The sequence below is a fragment of the Equus caballus genome, chromosome 11, assembly GCF_041296265.1.
Source record: "Equus caballus isolate H_3958 breed thoroughbred chromosome 11, TB-T2T, whole genome shotgun sequence".
Classification (NCBI taxonomy): Eukaryota; Metazoa; Chordata; class Mammalia; order Perissodactyla; family Equidae; genus Equus; species Equus caballus.
In genome coordinates this window covers 49,629,443-49,641,855 of record NC_091694.1, presented here as the reverse complement: position 1 = coordinate 49,641,855, position 12,413 = coordinate 49,629,443, and the positions used below count along the sequence as shown (strand labels likewise).

The 12,413-nt window shown below is 46.7% G+C and overlaps 1 protein-coding gene across 1 annotated transcript; it reads right to left on the bottom strand.

Annotated features, from left to right (window-relative positions):
• Positions 1-2,146: 2,146 nt before the first annotated feature.
• On the bottom strand, positions 2,147-11,274 carry LOC102147675 (zinc finger protein 594-like). Its single transcript, XM_070228380.1, has 3 exons — positions 11,197-11,274; positions 5,232-7,779; positions 2,147-3,517 (listed from the first exon to the last, which is right to left on the bottom strand). Exons 1-2 carry the CDS (start codon positions 11,272-11,274, stop codon positions 6,538-6,540), a joined length of 1,320 nt encoding a protein of 439 aa, XP_070084481.1. The 3' UTR covers positions 2,147-3,517; positions 5,232-6,537.
• Between the last annotated feature and the right edge of the window lie 1,139 nt (positions 11,275-12,413).

The following is a 12,413-nucleotide window of genomic DNA, read 5'->3' as shown; positions in this document are numbered from 1 at the left end:
GGAGGTGGGACTCACCCAGAGGCCATTAAAGTGCACAAACGGGCCGTTGGCCGAGGACAAAGGCGGCGCGGACCAGCACCGCAGCAGCCTGATTCTCAAGGCGCTGCCCGGCGGCCCCAGCCCAGCTCCACGTCCACGCACGGCCTTGGGCAGGTGCCCGCCCGACGGCCCTGGGGACGGGGCTGCCGTCCAGGCCAGCTACAACTCTCCACTCCCGCCGTTCACTTTCCCCTGGGATCTCGAGAATGGGGAAGGGGGGCACCGCCCCCCCCCCACGCCCCCACACCCCCACACCACGTGACGCAAGCCCTGCAGCGGAGCGCGGGGACCGCGGGGACCCAGACCGCTCTCCGCGCAGACACGCGCAGCCCTGGCCTCGGCTCCTCGCGGGTCTGCCTGCGGGGTGGGCTCGCTGCAGAAAGCGCCGCTGCCTCCGGGACCCGCACGCCGGGAGGCGTCCGGGAGCTCAGCCTCGCAGGCGGAGGCGGGCCGGCGCGAGCGGCTGATGGGGCCCGCGGTCGGCGGGCCGCGCCCCGATGTGCAGTTGTCCCCAAGGGGCGGTCCAGGCGGGCTGAACCGGCTGGGAAATTCGAGACCCGAGCACGGCCGGTTGCAGCACTTTCTCCTGTGTTATTTTCCAGTTGCGTCTTCCTAGACCTGCTCTGAGAATCACAGCTGAGGAAGAAGATATCCTCGAGGAGAAAATATTCCCCACCGCCGACCTACCCGTGTCCATTGGTAAATAAACAGTCCCTGGGGAGGAGAGAAAAGAAATCTAAGGTTTCACATATTGGGGTAGGGGAAATAGGACTTGTTGGTGGAGAGAGTTGTTGCTATCTTGTTTTCCAGTACTGATAGAGAAACACGCATCCGATGAGGAGTTCTAGGGAGGGCAAGGGGACCATTATGAGAATGGAAGAGTACCACAGAACAAACTATAACAAGGGAAAAAATAGAATGCACTAGAACTATTGCAAACCAGCAAAAACCAGAAAGACTCCAGTTGGATCAAAAGAGGACATCAAAAGCAAAATTACAAAGTGTCTAGAAGGCAATGAAAAGAACACTTCACGGTAAAAGCTAGGGGACCCAGCAACAGCCATCCTTGAAAACGTATGGCCTTCATTACCTCCCTAATCAATGAAGACAGATATAAAAGAATTTAAAATTCACTCTAAGAAACCTTACAAGCATAGTAAGATAAACCCAAAGAAGCAAGGAAAAGTGAATCAATAAAGATAAAAACTAATGACATGAGGGCCGGCCCCGTGGCCAGTGGTTAAATTTGCGCACTCCCCTTCGGTGGCCCAGAGTTTCCCTGGTTGGGATCCCGGGCACGGACTTGGCACCGCTCATCAGGCCACGCTGAGGCGGTGTCCCACATGCCACAACTAGAAGGAACCACAACTAAAGAATATACAAGTATGTACTGGGGGGATTTAGGGGAGAAAAAGCAGGAAAAAAAAAAAAGAAGAGTGGCAACAGTTGTTAGCTCAGGTGCCAATCTTTTTTAAAAAAACACTAATGACATGGAAAAGTTAAAAATAGTAGAAGGCATAAATTCAAACGCTGATTTCTTTGAAAAGAGCAATAAAGTAGATAAACTTGTTTAGATCCTGATTAAGAAAGGGAAATACAAATTAACAAGAATAGGAATGAGAAATAAAACATAACCACAGAATCAGAAGAGATTAAAAGAATTAGAGACTATTACATTCAACTTAACGGTAGCATATTTGAAAACCTAGACGAAATCTGAAACCCTAGATGATCTTCTAGTAAAATATAAATTACCAAAATCATGTGCACCAGCTAAATGTTTGTAAAACAACCCTGACTCTGGTGGAAGAGCCCAAGAAAGTGCTACAGAGGAATTCCATTTAGATGTAACATGAAGCACTGTGTTCAGGCAGACATTTCTAAATGCGAATCAAAATGTTTAACTAGAAACCAACCCTGAAGTTTAATTTGAAATAAATGAATACTTTGCCCAAGCAAAATATTGTTTAACCTGAGTTTTTTCTGTAATGTATAGTTTATGCTTATATCTAGAGGAGAAAGAAAAGCAAAGAAAATTACACATACTCTGCTCTTGTGATGAATATAGTTTTCAATGAAAAAAACTAGACAATTAAAAACTCAGACATTCGTTCAAGCATTTATTGAACAAAAATACATATGTAAATTGGGGTCTCGGTTGGAGGTGAGGGGACACACACACAGTTCCCTGCTTTCAAAAAGCTCAGTGTCTAGGTAGTGGGGAGTGTGAAGAAAACAAGAGAACATACATAAAAGATTGACAGTATAATAATGGCTTCCTGTAAGCTGCGAGATTGGAGAAACAAAGGTTTATTCATTCAAACAAATTCTGCTTGAGTGTTTGATTTTTTCTTACAATGAACAATATAAAAAAAGAAAAAAAAAAGCGCCACAGCATTTCTCTTTAAAGAATTGAGAGGCCGGCCGGGTGGCGCAGCGGTTAAGTTCGCACGTTCTGCTTCAGCAGGTTGGGGTTCACCGGTTCGGATGGCATGGCACCGCTAGACAAGCCATGCTGTGGCAGGCATCCCACATATAAAGTAGAGGAAGATGGGCACGGATGTTAGCTCAGGGCCAGGCTTCCTTAGCAAAAAGAGGATTGGCAGCAGATGTTAGCTCAGGGCTAATCTTCCTCAAAAAACCAAACCAAAACAAAAAAATCAAAGAATTGAGTTGTATGCCTGACAGAACTTGTCAAACGTGTTACCTGCATTTAAAGAAAAAGTTAAAGTGGTAGGGACTCTAAAAGCTACAGGGGATCAGAGGGCCTGAGATAGAGAACTGGACCTTAAAGGAGTTAGCATGAGGCGGTGGCTGTTTAGGGAGAGTAATTAGACCAGACCCTGAACTGGAGGGTCTCATGAAGTGAGAGACCAGTCTGTATGGGATCTGACGAGAGAGCGTATTAAATGCCACGCTAAGACCTTTTACTTTACCTTTACTTCAGGCAGCCACCGGCTCTGTTTTTGAGTGTGAGTTTCCATGTGTTTGTGTGTGAGAGCACGAGAGCAGTGTTTTGAGAAAATCAAATAGAGGTGTATGTGACGGCTTAGAAAGGTCAACAGTTTCGAGGCTACTGCAAGAACAACGGGGGACCGAGGCTCGGAGAAGAAGCGTTGCTGCGCTGTCACCCTCAGGACCTAAAGGTGCTGCCAGAGCTGACCCAGCGATTCTTTATGCGCACAGGAAAGAAAGCACAGGGGGCGGTCTCCGTGCTCACACATGCACAAACATGGTCTTGGGTGCCTTTCAGAGGTAATCGGGAGAAACCATTTTACCCAAGATTCTCATCAAGCTCCTTCAAACTTGCCCCGTGCCGTTCAAGGCCCTCTTCACCACAGGCTTAACTCAGGCTCCCCAGACAAGACACGGTCATAGTGTCACCTCCTTTACCAGAAGTTTAGGTCTTCTAAGCTCATCAACTTCAAAGGCAGAGGCAAAGTTCCTCCAAATCTTCATTTCTTCAGAGATTCAGAAGCTGGAAGGAGAAATGACTTGCACTCTCACTCCAGTCAAGGGACATCAACATATTTACCCGCTATGTTTTCAACATCCTCAGCTGCTACATTCAAACCCATCCTGCTTCAGGGAAGAAATGGTTTAGAAGAAGGCAGCTAGATAAGGAGTAGATTTAGTGACCAATGTCATTGGAGTGCTTGGTAAAAGCAGATTTGATAAGAGGGTTGGGAGAGGAACCTCAATGGGTTGAGGAAGAGGCATAAAGAATTGGAGACAATGAATGCAGACAAGTCTTTAGATAAAAATTGGCTATGAAGAGAGATGATATAAGCTAAAAATGGGATCAGGAGAGGGAGGGTTCAGTTTTGCTTGCTTTGTTTTTTAGGATGGAAGACACTGGAACATACTTTTTCACATTTGGGAAGGGGCAGTGGAGAAGAACGTTGAAGATACAGGAAAGAGATGGGATAATTGGATGGAGCGAGGTCCCAGAGGGAGTGGGATAGGAAGCAGAGATAGAAAGGAGTTCTTCTATTGAAAAGGGAGCAAAGATGCAGGTGGATACATGTATGAGAGACGGTTGAGGGATGAGGATGGGAGCAGAAAGTTGAAAACGTTTCTGTGAAGGTCTCTAATTTCTCTGTGAAGTAACAGATAAGATGATAAGAAGGGGTGGTGGGTGGGTAGTTAGCTGTGTAAAGAGGGAGGGCAGGTATGAAGTGGTTATTAGAGACAGTGGGAGAGAATGCTGACTGGAGATTGCATTCGTGTTGAGTGCCCAAGGGCATAAGTCTCCCTAGGTGTGTGATTTTCTTCCTCAAGCCAGGTGCAGGCTCAGAAAAGGGCACAGTTGGGGGTGTCCACAGCAGGTTTTTATTTTGGCTAGGTACATGTGACTGAAGGACACTGAGGCAAAAAGGTAAATGAGGCAAAGATATTGGTGAAAGTTGCGGAAGCATTGGGCAATGGTCTAGCAGGGAACGAGTTAAACCAGGAAGGATGATGGATGGGACATAGGAGAAAGGTCACCGGACTGGAGAGCCTGGGGAGGTATAAGAATGCAAAGATTAAAGCACACCACAGGGCCTTGGCTCCTCTGAAATAATTCAGATGGTCCAAAGAACCTTTCCCAACTCACTAAAATTTGCCTTCAGATATGAAAAAGTTAAGACTTCCTCATTCTCTCTGATTATTACCTTCTCGAAACCAGTTAAGGCACCAAGTGGAATTAAACTTCTCGCACTGTCATATTCACAGGGTATTTATCGATCTGATCTCTCAATACTTTCATAAAACAGCTTAATCTTAGCCTCTCCAAGAAAAATCCTGATTCCACTCTGTAGGACTATAGAAACGTTTCTCAATTTAACTGCTAAATTTGTGTCTCCGAGACATAGCAGCCTACAGAAGGACAAACAATGCACAGTTCCACTTATACGAAGTAGCTAAAATAGTCAAAGTCATAGAGGCAGAGAGTAGAATGGCGGTTGCCCGGGGGAGGGGGAAGAAGGGAGCAGCTGTTCAACGGGCGCAGTTTCAGTTATGGAAGCTGAGTAGGTTCTAGACATCTGCTGCACGTTGTGCCTACAGTTATCAATACTATAGTGTACACTTAAACCTTTGCTAAGAGGGTAAATCTCATGTTGAATGTTCTTAACAACAAAAAAGAAAAAAGATATAGCATCCTTGAAAATTTGTAAAAATTCCTGCCCCACTCCTTGCCATTTACTTACATTTCCACTAGGCCAAGCCCCTTCTAACTTCAGGCAGGATCGGGAAATGCAGGATGCTGTGATCTTCCAGAAGGCTTGAGCAGGGAGAACGCGTCGTCTCCTTTCCTTCAAAGTGCCTAAGGTAAGCACTGCCCAGGGGAGCTGCTGAGAGCAGCGGCTGCCGTTTGTCGTCTACTGTGTGTCTAGAACTACGCTAGTGCTGAACGAAACTGTCTCATTTCCTCTTCACAACAGCCCCACGAGGAGGGATCATTCTTGTGATGTTACAGATAAGAAAACCAAGCCTCAGAAATGTGATAAAAACTTGCCTAAGGTCACACAGATAAAAGTGACAGAGCCTGGAATGTCAGTACGTCAGACTCCAAAGTGCCATTAAACTTTTAAATCCTGCAGAAGAGATTCAGTTACAACTTCCACGCTCACGTGAAAGAAGACAGCTGTCCTATGACTCACTATCCACTTCCTTTTCCTAGGTTAGCTGCTTCTGTATATAATTTTACTGTGAATGGAGAAACAAGCTCAAACTCCCTAATCTATATATTGACATTTATTTATTCTAACGAGAAAACCTCAAGACCATTTGCAGACTTTGGGATTAGACTGCGTCCCAGGAAGGAACCCCCACCCTGGAGTTCAGGATGGCATCCTGTATGTTCCCCTGGGACAGTTCATATTACAGATAAAAAGATAGGGGAGAAGCTATTAGATTCCTGGTGCTGCTGGATAGGACGTACAAGGGCACCATTCCATGATGATATAGGTGTTTTATACCAAGTTCCTCCATTTGCAGGATTTCTCTGTGGTGTGGAATCTCTGATGATAAAGGGGTAAAAATGTAATTAAAGGCTTACCCCATCAAGGTTTCTGTGGGATGCATTTAAGAAGGACATACCTGCATATGGCCTGAGGCTAAGTACTCTAAACCGAATCAGACAGAAATCGCTCTTAGGAAGCTTAGAATTTTCCAAGTAGTTATGATGCCTAGGTAGACACAACAGTAATTAAAAACAAACAAATATCTATATGTCTCCATCCACCCATCTATCTATCTGTCTATCTATGTATCCGTGTACGTATGTATGTATGTGTCTATCTGTCCATCTGTCTGTCTGTCCGTCTGTCTGTCTTTATCATTACTGTCTTCCTAGGGCTATGATCCTCTGTGGTTTCTCTGAGGCTAAGACCTGAGCTCTGACTGAAAGGATTTCTGCACTAGTTATGTTCATGAACTTTCTCTCCAGTGTTAATTTTCTGACGCCTAATAAGATCTGAGCTCCATCTGAAGGCTTTTCCACATTCTTTACATTCATAGGGCTTCTCTCCACTGTGAACATCTGTGATGTTGAGCTCTGGTTAAAAGTCTTGGACACTGACTGCATTCATAGGGTTTCTTTCCATTGTGAATTCTTTGATGCTGAGTAAGTTGTGAGCTCCCCCGAAAGCCTTTCCCACATTCGCTGCATTTATAAGGCCTCTCACCTGAATGGATTCTCTGATGTTCTATAAGGACTGAGTTCCTACTGAAGGCCTTTCTGCATTCACTGCATTCATAAGGTTTTTCTCTAGTGTGAACTGTTCGATGTCTAATAAGATCTGAGCTGCCCTGGAAGGTTCTTCCGCATTTATTACATTCATAAGGTTTCTTTTCCTTGTGAATTTTCTCCTGTCCATTAAGTTCTGGATCTGAACTAAACGCTTTCTCATATTTAAGTTTTTCTCCAATATGAAGTCTTTGATGTTTAAGAAAAACTGTGTGCCCACTGAAGGCTTTCCCACATTCAGGGCATTCGTAGGGTTTTTCTCCACTATGGGTTCTTTGATGCTGGATAAGAAGGGAAGTCTGCCTGAAGGCTTTTCCACATTTGCTGCATTCATAGGGTTTCTCCCCAGTATGAATTCTCTGGTGGGTAACGAGATGTGAGCTCTGACTGAAAGCTTTCCCACAGTCACTACATTCATAGGGTTTCTCTCCACTGTGAATTCTGTGATGTATAGTAAGATCTGAGTTTTGATCGAAGGCCTTTCCACATTCATTGCATATATACGGCTTCCCTCCACTATGAATTCTCCGGTGCAGGACACGGTTTGAGCTTCCCCTGAAAGCTTTTCCACACTGATTACATTCACAGGGATTCTCCTCACTATGAATTTGCTGATGTCGAATGAGAGTGGAGCTCTGACTAAAGTCTTTGCCACAGTCACCACAAACATAAGGTTTCCTTCCTGTGTGAATTCTTTGATGTGTAACCAGGTTTGAGCTCCTAGTGAAAACCTTTCCGCATTCACTGCACTTACAGGTTCTCTTTACGGTATGGATTTTCTGATGCTGAGTAAGTCCTGACTTCTGTTTAAAGCTCTGGCCACTTGCCTTGCCCCTATAGGTTCTTTCCTCTGCAGAAACTCTCTGATGTGTAACAAATGGGCTCAGATCACAAATTCTCACCTGCTTATCATATTTAAGTTTTCCCTCTCTTATAAGGGTTTTCTTAAGGATACTGTTCACTTGACTGAAGCTCCTGTCCTCAAAAAAGGATTGTGCCGGTCCAGCCTCTCACGGGTTTACCTGCTGCCTCTCCAAGCTGTTCTTAAAGTCACTGGGTCCTAAGAATTTACATCCATGGGGTATTTGTATTGGGTGTCCTGATTCTATTTCTTCCGAAATTTCCCACTTTAGCTTCCATTTCTTCTGTTAGTTTTCTTTTCATTATCTGAAACATAAATTAAAAGTATAAATGGTTGCCTTCTCATGCTAGGAGAAAAGAAACTCTTAGAAGGTGGCAAATAATCAAAGGAAAGCATTTCTGTGTTTGGGTTGAGCTTCTAAATTCTCAAAAACAGTTTTATAACCTAAGAAAGAGAAAGGCTTCTAAAGCTAACTTTTATGGTTTATGAAAGCAGTTCCCAAACTTGACTGATTGTCAGAAACACATGGGACAGCTACTGAATCAGAATTTGAGTCCACTTCATTCTTCTCTCTGCAGACCGTCTTTCTCTTTTATTACCTCAGCCCTTGGATCTTAAAATTTCCTTTATTTGGAAGACCAGCCCTGGATGAACTAGAATTTTTTAGTTCCAGTTCCAAAATCTTAGAAAAAAGAATCAGCTGTCCCAGTTTAGGTCAGGTGTCAACTTCTCTCTAACCAGGGGTGGCAGGGTGAGTGCAGGGCTTGGGGGATCACACAGGGTAAACTTGTCTGCTGGGAGCCCCTCTGTAGGTGAGAAGGACGGTTAGGGAGATCATGGTGAGCAGCCTCGAGACTTCAAAAGTTGTTTATGACATAATTTTTGCCTGAGAGGTGAGCCCTTCACTACAGTTTCATTTTCTTGGCCATTTAGTGGATATACTCAAGATATAGGGGGAAGAATGGCAAGTGGCTTTTATCTCAAGTGTCAACCGTGAAGGACTGAAAACTGGTTGGCTTAAAACACCAGTTTAAGTGCTGAGGCTGTTCGTGGGCTCGTAAGAACAGAGTACTGTGTACGGGCAGAGTGTGGATTACTTAAATTCGCCATGGGTGTGCGGGGGAATCCAGAGAGTAGTGGAGGTAAAGGAAGGACGGGATGGGCTTGCTGTCCCTACATAGGAGCAAAGGAAAGATGCCAACAGAACATAGAAAAGATTACTCTTGGGGCCGGCCCGGTGGCCGAGTGGTTGAGTTTGCATGCTCTGCTTTGGCAGCCCAGGGTTTTACCGGTTCAGATCCTGGGTGCGGACATGGCACCGCTCATCAGGTCATCCTGAGGCGGCGTCCCACATAGCACAACCAGAAGGACTTACATCTAGAATATGCAGCTATGTACTGGGGGGCTTTGGGGAGAAAAAGGAAAAATAAAATCTTTAAAAAAAAAGAAAAGAATATGGGCTCTGGATACAGACTCCTGAGTCTGCCTCTGCCATTTACTTGCTGTGTGGCCTTTAGTTACTTAACCTTTCTGTGCTTCTGTTTCCTCATCTGTAAAATGTGGACAGTAATAGAACCTAAGAGAGGTTTCGTGGGGATTAAATGAGTCAATACATGTAAAGTGCTTAGCCTGGCTCAGTTAGCTTTCAGTAAATAATGCATAGTTTAAATTTTGTTACTTGGTTAACAATCTTGACACCAAGATCTGCTCCAGTTCAGACTAGACAATGCTGTTAGTTATACATCAGTTTCATCAGGTTAATCACTGTTCAAAAACCTTTACTTCTCCCTATTTATTACTGTATCAGATCTAACTTTCCTTTACTTTTTATTTATTTTTAAAAGATTTTATTTTTCCTTTTTTCTCCCCGAAGTCCCCCGGAACATAGTTGTGTATTTTTAGTTGTGGGTCCTTCTAGTTGTGGCATGTGGGACACCGCCTCAGCATGGCCTGATGAGCAGTACCATGTCTGCACCCAGGATTCGAACCGGGGAAACCCTGGGCCGCTGAAGCAGAGCACACGAACTTAACCACTCGGCCACGGGGCAGGCCCCTATTTTATTTGACTTTGACAGATGTCCATAATCTGGTCCCAACATAGTCGTCTGTTGTGATTTTCCTTTACTCTGTAAGGGCAGGGTGGTTGTTCCGTGTGGTATCCCAGTGCCTACAACAGAGTTTGGCACGTTGTATTCACTCAGTAATTACCCATTCAGTGAGTGAATACAGCAATTCAAAACTGCTGCTCTAAATAAGCCAAGTCCTCCTCTGACTTCCACATCCAAACCAGGCTCCCCCTCCTTTTGAGGGTCTTTCTGGGAAAGCGGTTAAGAGCACAGACTTTGGAACCAGACTTGCTTCCAATTCTGGCTCTGCCATTCTCTAACTGGAGACCTCAGACGCGTTTCCTGACGTCTCTGTACCTTACCTATTTATGGGGTTTCCACCTTTGTAGGGTTTTCACCTGCTTTGTAGGGTTGATAAGGATTAACTGAATGAATATAAAGCACTTAGAATGGTGCCTGCCACACAGTAGGCACTAGGTAAGTATTAGGGGAAAAACAAGTACACAAAATATGAGACCCCAAATTTAACTTTTAGTTATACACGGTCATCTTGTCTCCCAAGCTCCAGATCATTTGACCTTTTCTCCTCTCTTGACTTTTCAATTGTTATTAAAATATCTCTTTTATTGGTTTTTCCTTTCAACTCCACGTTACAAATTAGGAGTGTATCATTCTCTATTTGCACCATTTCAACAGTTTCAAAGCTGGTGTTCCCTGCCTTCCTCTAATCTTATCTATTTCTCTTTCACTACTGTGAAAATACTTTTTCTACATTAACACTTACCGTGTGGGACTCTGATTCGAAGCGCAAATATTCCGGATTCGGGAGCAGTCTAAGATCTAGGCCCCCGACTGTAGCGACAGCTCTTCCATCACAGCCCATCTTAGATGTCCACTGGAGTCAGCCCCCTGCTAGTTAAGCGCGGGCATCAGTGCAAGATATCAGGATGGCCCCTTTGATTTGCTAGAGGCATTTCTGGGGGTAGAGGAGATAAGGACGTGGGCAGGGAGCCTCTGACTTTTTAGAGAGGACATTTCACAACAGGGAACAGAGACAGTTCTGTATCCCAGAGGGATTTAGACGCCTGTGATGCTTGCTCAAAATTCAAGAAGCCACCGCCCTGACACCCATCCAATCCGGAAGAAACTTCGTTTTGCGAAGGTCAAAAGGTCCCCATTAACAACCTTCGAGTCCCTGAAGAAGCTCCTCACGCGGAAGCCCGGGGCCCTCCTCGCTCCTGCAGTCGGTCCTCGCCGCGCTCGCCTTGCGCGCGGGCCGGCAGAGCACAGCGCCCGCCGCGGCTCTGGGCGCGGGGACCACAGTTCTGGCGCCGGCCGGCTAGCGAGAGCCATCCTGCCGGCCCGGACCACCGGCCTCCGTGCGGTGGGGCCGCGAGCGCGGAGCCGAGCGCTGGGCCGGGCCGGACGGGACCCCAGCGGCTCGGTCAGAGGGGCAAAGCCGGCAGCCCGGAGCCCGGGAGCCCTGATCCGCGCGCGCGGCCACTGCGCGGGCTCGTCGCCAGGCTGCCATCGGTGTCCTCGTCACTGAGCGGCTCCTCCGCAGCCTCGGCCATCGTGCCCCACCGCGACTGGTCACCGGGAGCCGCGGCCGCTCGGGGAAGCTTGCGGCCGGCGCTCCCCACCCCTCGGCGCGCGCCACTGGCTCCGGCTCCCGGCGGCGCGCCCGGCCACCGAATCGAGTCCTCCTTCCTTCCTAGACAAGCCCGGAGGGAGGGCCGCGCTGCCGCCACGCGAGCCCTCGTCTGTCCCGTGTCTGGGGCTCGGCCCTCCGCCCGGTGTCGGGGTACCTGCAGAGAGGACCCAGTCCCCGCCCAGGAAGGGCTCAGTCTAGTGGAGCGACAAGTAAATGCTAACTGCTGTGCTGTGCCGGCTGGTCTGTGGGAGCACAGCGGGAGCACCCAACCCCGACCGGGCGTCGATGGGGGAGGGCATGTGCGGGAACTGGGAGATGCTGCTGCCCTGCCTAGGAAAACGGGCATTGGAGTCAGGCCTGAATTTGCATTCCAGTTTCTTCTCTTACTAGTTCTGGGTCTCTGAGCAAATTACCTTGTCTTCTGACCTTAGTTTCCTGTTTAGAAAACCGGGATAACAGTAGGACCACCAATGAAGACAGAGACTAAGAATCTAAGAGAAATTGGTGTTAAGTTCTTATCATGGTACCCAACGCTAGGAAGTAGTAAAAAAAATAACAGAGCTAGGGAAGGAGGGAGAGAGCATGCCTGGCAGAGGGAACAGCCTGCGGAAAGGCCATAGGGCAAGAGGGCAGTGCCTAGGTCCTTGGGAATTGCAGACAGTTCAGGGGTAAATGTTGGATTTAGAAAGGTAAGCACTTTGCAGAAAGCCCTCCCCAACTCGGTCAAACTCCCCACTGCAGTAGCATGCGTCTCCTTTGTGGCACTTAACCATGCTTGTGTTAACCTACAAAGAAAGAGCCAAAAGGGGAGCCAGGCGTTTATTTTGGCATTAAAGAATTGCAATTCTGGGAGCAGAGATTCTGGCAGCAACCCAAATAGTGTCCCGCTAGGGAGTAAAAGTCACGGGCTTTTAAAGGCAAAGAAGGGAGGTTGTATTACAAAGAATTTTAATTGGAGTTGGAGGCAGAGAGCTAGTTTTGGCTAAATATTGACTGACTATTGATTCTATCTTCAGAAAGTCCACCACCCTAGGTCTTTGTGATCAGGATGTACTTCTC